The 9,932-nt window shown below is 38.1% G+C and overlaps 1 protein-coding gene across 1 annotated transcript; it reads right to left on the minus strand.

The window, feature by feature from the left end:
* Positions 1 to 5,300: 5,300 nt before the first annotated feature.
* On the minus strand, positions 5,301 to 6,236 carry Or6c201 (olfactory receptor family 6 subfamily C member 201). The gene has a single exon (NM_001000056.1). The coding sequence runs from the start codon at positions 6,234 to 6,236 to the stop codon at positions 5,301 to 5,303; it is 936 nt and encodes a 311-aa protein (NP_001000056.1).
* Positions 6,237 to 9,932: the final 3,696 nt, after the last annotated feature.

Below are 9,932 nucleotides of genomic sequence, written 5' to 3' on the forward strand. Positions count from 1 at the left end.
TTCCCTGCAAAGGGTATTCTTGTTTCCCTTTTAAAGAAGGACTGAAGCACTCACATTTTGATCATCCATCTTGAGTTTCATTTGTTCTAGGCATCTAGGGTAATTCAAGCATTTGAATAGTTTTAGCTATCCTGGGTTTTTTGTTATTCCAGATGAATTTGCAAATTGTTCTGTCTAACTCTTTGAAGAATTGGATTGATATTTTGATGGGGATTGCATTGAATCTGTAGATTGCTTTTGGTAAAATGGCCATTTTTACTATGTTAATCCCGCCAATCCATGAGCATGGGAGATATTTCCATCTTCTGAGGTCTTCTTCAATTTCTTTCTTCAGAGTCTTGAAGTTCTTATTGTACAGATCTTTTACTTGCTTGGTTAAAGTCACACCAAGGTACTTTATATTATTTGGGTCTATTATGAAGGGTGTCGTTTTCCTAATTTCTTTCTCAGCTTGTTTCTATTTTGTGTAGAGGAAGGCTACTGATTTATTTGAGTTAATTTTATACCCAGCCACTTTGCTAAAGTTGTTTATCAGCTTTAGTAGTTCTCTGGTGGAACTTTTGGGATCACTTAAATATACTATCATATCATCTGCAAATAGTGATATTTTGACTTCTTCTTTTCCGATCTGTATCCCCTTGACCTCCTTTTGTTGTCTGATTGCTCTGGCTAGAACTTCAAGAACTATATTGAATAAGTAGGGAGAGAGTGGGCAGCCTTGTCTAGTCCCTGATTTTAGTGGGATTGCTTCAAGTTCCTCTCCATTTAGTTTAATGTTAGCAACTGGTTTGCTGTATATGGCTTTTACTATGTTTAGGTAGGGACCCTGAATTCCTATTCTTTCCAGGACTTTTATCATGAAGGGGTGTTGAATTTTGTCAAATGCTTTCTCAGCATTTAATGAAATGATCATGTGGTTTTGTTCTTTCAGCTTTTTTATATAATGGATCACGTTGATGGTGTTCCATATATTAAACCATCCCTGCATGCCTGGGATGAAGCCTACTTGATCATGATTGTTTTGATGTGCTCTTGGATTCAGTTTGCCACAATTTTATTGAGTATTTTTGCTTCAATATTTAAGGGAAATTGGTCTGAAGTTCTCTTTCTTTTTTGGGTCTTTGTGTGGTTTAGGTATAAGAGTAATTGTGGTTTCATAGAAGGAATTCGGTAGTGCTCCATCTGTTTCAATTTTGTGGAATAGTTTGGATAATATTGGTATGAGGTCTTTTATGAAGGTCTGATAGAATTCTGCACTAAACCTGTCTGGTCCTGGGCTCTTTTTGGTTGGGAGACCTTTAATGACTGCTTCTATTTCCTTAGGAGTTATGGGGTTATTAAACTGGTTTATCTGTTCCTGATTTAACTTCGGTACCTGGTATCTGTCTAGGCAATTGTCCATTTCCTGCAGATTTTCAAGTTTTGTTGAATATAGGCTTTTATACTAAGATCTGATGATTTTTTGAATTTCCTCTGAATCTGTAGTTATGTCTCCCTTTTCATTTCTGATTTTGTTAATTTGGACACACTCTCATTAGTCTGGCTAAGGGTTTATCTATCATGTTGATTTTCTCAAAGAACCAACTTTTGCTTCTGTTGATTCTTTCTATAGTCCTTTTGGTTTCTATTTGGTTGATTTCAGCTCTGAGTTTGATTATTTCCTGCCTTCTACTCCTCCTTAGTGTATTTGCTTCTTTTTGTTCTAAAGCCTTTAGGTGTGTTGTCAAGCTGGTGACATATGCTCTTTCCTGTTTCTTTCTGCAGGCACTCAGCACTATGAGTATTCCTCTTAGCACAGCTTTCATTGTGTCCCATAAGTTTGGGTATGTTGTACCTTCATTTTCATTAAATTCTAAAAAGTTTTTAATTTCTTTCTTTATTTCTTCCTTGACCAGGTTATCATTGAGTAGAGCATTGTTCAATTTTCACGTATATGTGGGCATTCTTCCCTTATTGTTATTGAAGACCAGCTTTAGGCCATGGTGGTCTGATAGTATGCATGGGATTATTTCTATCTTTCTGTACCTGTTGAGGCCTGTTTTTCAACCAATTATATGGTCAATTTGGAGAAAGTACCATGAGGTTCTGAGAAGAAAGTGTATCCTTTTGCTTTAGGATAGAATGTTCTATACATATCTGTTAAGTCCATTTGGCTCATGACTTCTCTTAGTCTGTCTATGTCTCTGTTTAATTTCTGTTTCTATGATCTGTCCATTGATGAGAGTGGGGTGTTGAAATCTCCCACTATTATTGTGTGAGGTACAATGTGTGTTTTGAGCTTTAGTAAGGTTTCTTTTACGTATGTAGGTGCCCTTGTATTTGGAGCGTAGATATTTAGGCTTGAGAGTTCATCTTGGTGGATTTTTCCTTTGATGAATATGAAGTGTCCTTCCTTATCTTTTTTGAAGACTTTTAGTTGAAAATTGATTTTATTTGATATTAGAATGGCTACTCCAGCTTGCTTCTTCCGACCATATGCTTGGAAAATTGTTTTCCAGCCTTTCACTCTGAGGTAGTGTCTGTCTTTGTCTCTGAGGTGTGTTTCCTGTAGGCAGCAGAATGCAGGGTCCTCATTGTGTATCCAGTTTGTTAATCTATGTCTTTTTATTGGTGAGTTGAGGCCATTGATGTTGAGAGATATTAAGGAATAGCGATTATTGCTTCCTGTTATATTCAATTTTGGATATGAGGTTATGTTTGTGTGCTTTTCTTCTCTTTGTTTGGTTGCCAAGATGATTAGTTTCTTGCTTCTTCTATGGTATAGCTTGCCGCCTTATGTTGGGCTTTACCATTTATTATCCTTTGTAGTGCTGGATTTGTAGAAAGATATTGTGTAAATTTGGTTTGTCATGGAATATCTTGGTTTCTCCATCTATGTTAATTGAGAGTTTTGCAGGATCCAGTAACCTGGGCTGGCATTTGTGTTCTCTTAGGGTCTGTATGACATCTGTCCAGGATCTTCTGGCTTTCATAGTTTCTGGCGAAAAGTTTGGTGTGATTCTGATAGGTCTGCCTTTATATGTTACTTGACCTTTTTCCCTTACTGCTTTTAATATTCTTTCTTTATTCTGTCAATTTGGTGTTTTGACTATTATGTGACGGTAGGAGTTTCTTTTCTGGTCCAATCTATTTGGAGTTCTGTAGGCTTTTTGTATGTCTATGGGTATCTCTTTCTTTAGGTTAGGGACGTTTTCTTCTATGATTTTGTTGGAGATATTTACTGGTCTTTTGAACTGGGAGTCTTCACTCTCTTCTATACCTATTATCTTTAGGTTTGATCTTCTCATTGAGTCCTGGATTTCCTGTATGTTTTGGAGCAGTAACTTTTTCTGCTTTACATTATCTTTGACAGTTGAGTCAATGATTTCTATGGAATCTTCTGCTCCTGAGATTCTCTCTTCTATCTCTTGTATTCTGTTGATGAAGCTCGTATCAACAGCTCCTTGTCTCTTCTTTTGGTTTTCTATATCCAGGGTTGTTTCCATGTGTTCTTTCTTGATTGCTTCTATTTCCATTTTTAATTCCTTCAACTGTTTGATTGTGTTTTCCTGGAATTCTTACAGGGATTTTTGTGACTCCTCTCTATGTGCTTCTACTTGTTTATTTTTTTTTCCTGGAATTCTTTCAGGGATTTTTGCGATTCCTCTTTGTAGGCTTCTACGTGTTTATTCATGTTTTCCTGTGTTTCTCTAAGGGAGTTCTTCACGTCTTTTTTGAAGTCCTCCAGCTTTATGATCAAATATGGTTTTGAATGTAGATCTTGCTTTTCTGGTGTGTTTGGATATTCCTTGTTTGCTTTGGTGGGAGAATTGGGCTCCGATGATGCCATGTAGTCTTGGTTTCTGTTGCTTGGGTTCCTGCGCTTGCCTCTCTCCATCAGATTATCTCTATTGTTACTTTGTTCTGCTATTTCTGACAGTAGCTAGACTGTCCTTTAGGCCTGTGTGTCAGGAGTGCTGTAGACCTGTTTTCCTGTTTTCTTTCAGCCAGTTATGGGGACAGAGTGTTCTGCTTTCGGGTGTGTAGTTTTTCCTATCTACAGATCTTCAGCTGTTCCTGTGGGCCTGTGTCTTGAGTTCACCAGGCAGGTCCCTTGCAGCAGAAAAGTTGGTCTTACCTGTGGTCCCAAGGCTCAAGTTTGCTCCTGGGGTGTTGCTTATGAGATCTCCGCGGCGGCAGCAACCAGGAAAATCTGCTTTCCAGGAGCTTCCGTGCACCAGGGTTCCAGATGGTGTTTGGTGTTTTCCTCTGGAATCAGTAATGTGTGCAGAGTGCAGTCTCTTCTGGTTTCTCAGGCGTGTCTGCCTCTCTGAAGGTTTAGCTCTCCCTCCCATGGGATTTGGGTGCAGAGAACTGTTTAGCCGGTAGGTCCCTTCAGGTTCTGGCGGTGTCTCATATGCTGCGGTCCTGCTGCTCCTGGGCCTTCCTCTACAGGAATCCAGAGGCTGTATACAATTTCCTCTTGGCCAGGGATGAGAGCAGGTGTGGGCAGTGTTGGTGGTCTCTTCTGCTCTGCAGCCTCAGGAATGCCCACCTGTCCAGGCGGTGAGGGCTCTCTCCCACGGGGTTTGGGAGCAGGTAGCTGCTGCGGGCAGGGATCCGCCAGTTTGGGACTCCCCCCGCTAAATACCGGAAGTGCCCGGTCCTAGTGGAATTTTGCCTCTGTGTGTCCTGAGTTCACCAGGCAGGTCGCTTGCAGCAGAAAAGTTGGTCTTACCTGTGGTCCCGAGGCTCAAGTTTGCTCATGGGGTGCTGCCTACGAGCTCCTATAAACAGTTTTTGCTTTTGTTTTTTGTTTTTTGTTTTTTTTTTTTGTTTTTTTTTGATGTATAATAGTTGCTGATACTTCTATGTTTTTCTTGGCATGTTTTGAGTAATAATTTATGTCTTATTTTATCACAAGCAGCTTCTTTTGTTGCTTTTCACTTAAACTTTGTCAGTGATGGGGATGTAGTTTGACATTTTAGTTAAACATTTATTCTATGAATTCTTGTTACATGAGTGCAAGGCTATTGTTTTCTTTGTGTTTTATTTTGATCTTCCATTTGATTATGGATGAGATAATGAATGTACACATAATAAGTCAAGGGCTTAGTTGTGAGTAGTTATAGGTATAATAATAAAATATTACTACTGTTTTGTTATAAATGTAACTTTTTATTAATATTCACATTCTGAGTTAAAATTTTATTTGGCATATACTTTTTATTAGTAGTATATATTCATTGTACTATATAGTGTGTTTTCATGGTTAGAGAAGGCTTGAGCCTTATGAAATCAATAGCTTATGAAATCTTGAATCATCCATTTCTGCATTCTAAGGCAATTTTTTTGATCGAATCATTGAAGGCCTGTTTGACTTGCTTGTTCCTTAATGTGTAAATGAATGGGTTCAACATGGGAGCAATGGAGGTGGTTAGTACTATAACACCCTTGTTGATAGCCACTGAGTCCTTTGCTGATGGTTTGATGTAGATGAAGATGCAGCTGCCATAGGTGATGGAAACCACAATCATGTGGGAAGAGCAAGTAGAAAAGGCCTTTTTCCTTTGCTGGGAAGAAGGGAATCTTAGAATGGTCTTAATTATGTACGCATAGGAAAGAACTACACAAAAAAGGGTTGTGATGAAGGTCAATACAGCACAACCTATAACCATCTGCTCAATGACCCATGTGTCTGAGCAGGAAATCTTCAGGAAGGGAGACACATCACAAAGAAAGCTATCAATGATGTTAGAATCACAGAACTTCAGATTTTGGCTCAGGCTAAAGGGAGGCAGTATGATGATTACCCCAGCTATCCAACAGCAAAGAAGGAGTCTTCTGCAGGCAGTGTTCATGATGGTGGTGTAATGCAGGGGTTTGCAGATGGCTACATAGCGGTCGTAGGACATGGTGGCCAGGAGAAAAAATTCAGTTACTCCAAAAAGGTCAGTGAAAAATGCTTGACTAGCACAGGCCCTGTAGGTAATGATCTTGTCACCTGTTGCTAGGTTATACAAGTATCTAGGAATACAAGTTGATGTGAACAAGATTTCTAAGAAGGAGTAGTTCTGCAGGAAAAAGTACATTGGGGTTTTAAGGTGAGGATCCATTAATGTAAGTAAGATAATTGTCAAGTTGCCAGTTATATTCAACAAGTAGGTAAAAAGCAGAAAAATCAAAAGCAGGCTTTGAATCTGTGGATTTTCTGTCAGTCCCAGGAGAATGAATGTTGTTACTGTATGATTCCTCATAGCTGACTCCTGGTTTTTATCTGGTCTCTTGAAAAAAAAATAGGTACTCTATCAGTTCTACAGTTGTTAGCCATGAGAAGTGAACCCAAATAACTAGTTCTATGAAATGTCTTCCTTGTCTTGGTTATTAATATTTCTCCTATTCTTCTAAGCTTGTAAGTTTCCACATTTTGACATTTTTGAAATGATATTTCTTACAGATCAATTTAATAGTTACAACATAATAATTTAAGATTCTCCATCTCTCCGTCCCATTATTCAAATGTATTTTAAATTTTTTGTCTAATTTTGAATGTTTTGTTTAATGATCAGACCGTCAGCACTAAGATTTAATTTACCTTTGTCCACTTTTTCCGTTTTGGAGTTGAAATGAGCATTCAATAAAAGCTTCCTATCTTGCTAGGATCTTTGTCCCTAACAAAACACAGCTATATAACAAATGATTTGGACTTTCTAAAGTAGTTCTCCAAAATCTGCCACCAGTTATAATTTCAAGCCCACCCTGTATAAAACTTATGTGCTTATTTAGTGTATATTCGGTGTGGTTTGTGGTAGCTATATGCAGTAAGTCTTATGGTTTTAAGTGTAATTTACATAGGTAGCAATGAATAGCTTAGTAAAAGCACCAGTGGAAGGGGAAGCCCTTGGTCCTGCCCAGACTGAACCCCTAGTGAACGTGATTGTTGGGTGGAGGATGGTAATGGGGGAGGATGGAGAGGGGAACACCTGTATAGAAGGGAACGAGGAGGTGTTAGCGGAATGTTGGCCCGAAAACCAGGAAAGGGAAGAACAATTTAAATGTAAATAAGTAATAAAAAAAGTGCAATTTAACTTGTGACTTTTGTTTATAGTGTTGGGAATTGACCCAGTGCCCTGTACATGCTAGGCAAGCATTCTATTTCTGGGTTACATCTTAGTCCTTTCAAATAGAATCTATATGTGACAATCCTTCTATCTATATCTAACAGCAATCTCTCTTCAGAAATTCAGATTATATACAACCATATTCAACACACATAAATTTCATTTCATAGACTGTTTTCTTTTCATCTTCCCATGTTTCCTATAATAAAGCTAGGCATTGAACTCACAGGTGTTAAATAAGTGATCAATTTATAGAAGGCACATGCTGGAATCACTATATCCTCCAATCATTTGTGTCTCCTGTCTGCTACATCCTTCTTTAAGGATCATTGAGCCCAACTTGAGGATAACAATATCTCCTTGGTTTTCAACCTAAGCTTTGTCTATTTCTGGAAATCACATTGACCCATATAAAAAAGCTGTGGACCCCATATTTGGTCCACAACTGTAATCTCAGAGACAGAGATATAGAGGCAAGAGGATCCCTGAGGCTCACTGTCCAGACAGTGTAGGTGAACCAGTGAGTATTAGGTCTCCAGAGTCTGTGGAGAGTGATTCAAGAAGATGCCTAACATCACCCTCTGACCTTTACCTGCACGTGCACACAATGCATGAGCACCCACACTCATACATGCTTACATGCTCACAAACATCACATACATATAATAAATGAATAGGTGAACTTTGCAATAGTGGATTTGGGTCAATAGCTCCTTTGCAGTGTTTTATTCTCCTTTATCACAGCTTAGTTATAATATCTATCATTGAAATGGTTTTATCGTCAGTATTTTTAGGACTTGTTATTTTTCTTTCTTTTTTCTTTTTTTTTTTTTTTTTTGGAGCTGAGGACCGAACCCAGGGCCTTGTGCTTTCTAGGCAAGTGCTCTACCACTGAGCTAAAATCCCCAACCCGGTTTGTGACTCTTTTTTTTTTTTGGTTCTTTTTTTCGGAGCTGGGGACCGAACCCAGGGCCTTGCGCTTCCTAGGTAAGCGCTCTACCACTGAGCTAAATCCCCAGCCCCCTATTTTTATTACACATCAATGAATGATGGATTTTCCTGGAGACTCTAGTGAAATAGAAGCAAGAGTGGATTGAACACTGACTGATGAAAATATTCCTTTCTGAAGATGGATCAACTGGTAAATGGACCTGATGACCTGAGTTTGATCCTAGGATCATGTGATGCAAGGATAGAATTGACTCCTGCAAGTTGTCTTTGGACTCCTACATATACATCCCATGGCTCATTTGTGCCCCCATCCCCACAAAATAAATACAACTAATTAAAAAGTCCCTTATTACTAAACTAAGTACGAAGTCAACTCCAACATAAATCAAGACTCACATTTGTGTTACTGTCTCAGAGAAGCACCTTTAAACAGGGTCTGGTTTTCATGGGAGTGGGAAGTACAAAAGACAGTGGAGTCACACAGGCAATAATCTCAAAGGATCATTTGAAGACACAATGACAACCTCTTCTGGAATCTGCTTATCATCTTTGAATCCCGGTCTTGTCAGCTAACAGATATCAAATGCTTCCTCAAGGTGCTAAACTCAAGCCTGCACAACTTTGGAACATTAGAGTCTAGTAATATAATTACTTTACAGTAATCATAAATGACATCATTCTAAGAGAAAACCATTTTTTCCTGTACAATTAGTTTCAAGTTTTGGCAGCACATAAGTGACTCTTATGATTTATGATTTTTATGACAGCATTTATTCCCTGATCCATGTGAACATTTATAGAAAACACTTTTGTACAGTCTCTTCTCTGACTCTGTACTCTCCTATCTGTGCCCAATGGCCAAATGCAACCAGAAGTCAATAGAATGCATAGGATGGCCGTTTCAGAGAACCCAGGAGGTGAGAAGGAGTGTCAGATTGATATACATGGAGAATACGAGCATGGGTTAATTTTTCTACCTTCGATAAACAGAATTCCAAAAGATTATAAAGGCCTGGGTCTTATGGTGTATATATAGTTTGCCCTCTGATGGTTCCTTGGTCTTGATATTAAAAAGTGATTGAACCTAAGAGGTAGAGCACATTTCCAAAAGTATTTAAGCCATTGTCTCAAAAAAGATTAATGTAGTTTTTGGGGGACTTGCTTCTTCACATCAATAAAATAGTCACTAAGACACAAAAAGATGTGACAGGTTTTTTAAAACATTTCTATTGTTTTGAGAGTTCATTATGGTATACATAAGGGATCACGAATAATATGATACTAAATTCCTAAATTCCTCTAGGTTGAGGGTGCAAAAATGATGTTCTTGTATGGCTGTGAACCCTCTGAGGGCTGCTCAAAGTAATTTTTATGAATGATTGAAAAGGATCTGATGATAGGACTCTCATGCCTGTCAAAGTTTATTACAGTTTCTGTTCACTATGAACTATAAAAAACTAGTAATGATACAAAATTGAAAATGAAGGTGCATTTGAGAGGTGGTCTTGTGGTAAATATTATGAGAAATAGTCACAGATAGCTCTAGGGATTTATTATGGGGTTTCTATTATCATGGTAGAGTGTCTCCTCAATAGATTATTCTGCTATTATAACATATGGCTGATAGTTCTTTGATTGTTTTCCTGTATCTTATCATTTCATTTTCAGAAGTTTAATGTTAGGAACAATCCTTTTGATAAGAAAATTAATGTTTGTAATTCTCTGCTCTGTATAACCAATGTGACTTTTGAAATCTATAGTTAAGAACCAGGAGATCTTTTATAACACAGGTTCTAAAGGTAATGTTGAGATACGGATTAGTTGGTAATGTACTTGCAAGCATGAGAGTCTGTGTTCAATCCTAAGATTCCACGTTAAAAA

The sequence above is a fragment of the Rattus norvegicus genome, chromosome 7, assembly GCF_036323735.1.
Source record: "Rattus norvegicus strain BN/NHsdMcwi chromosome 7, GRCr8, whole genome shotgun sequence".
Taxonomy (NCBI): Eukaryota; Metazoa; Chordata; class Mammalia; order Rodentia; family Muridae; genus Rattus; species Rattus norvegicus.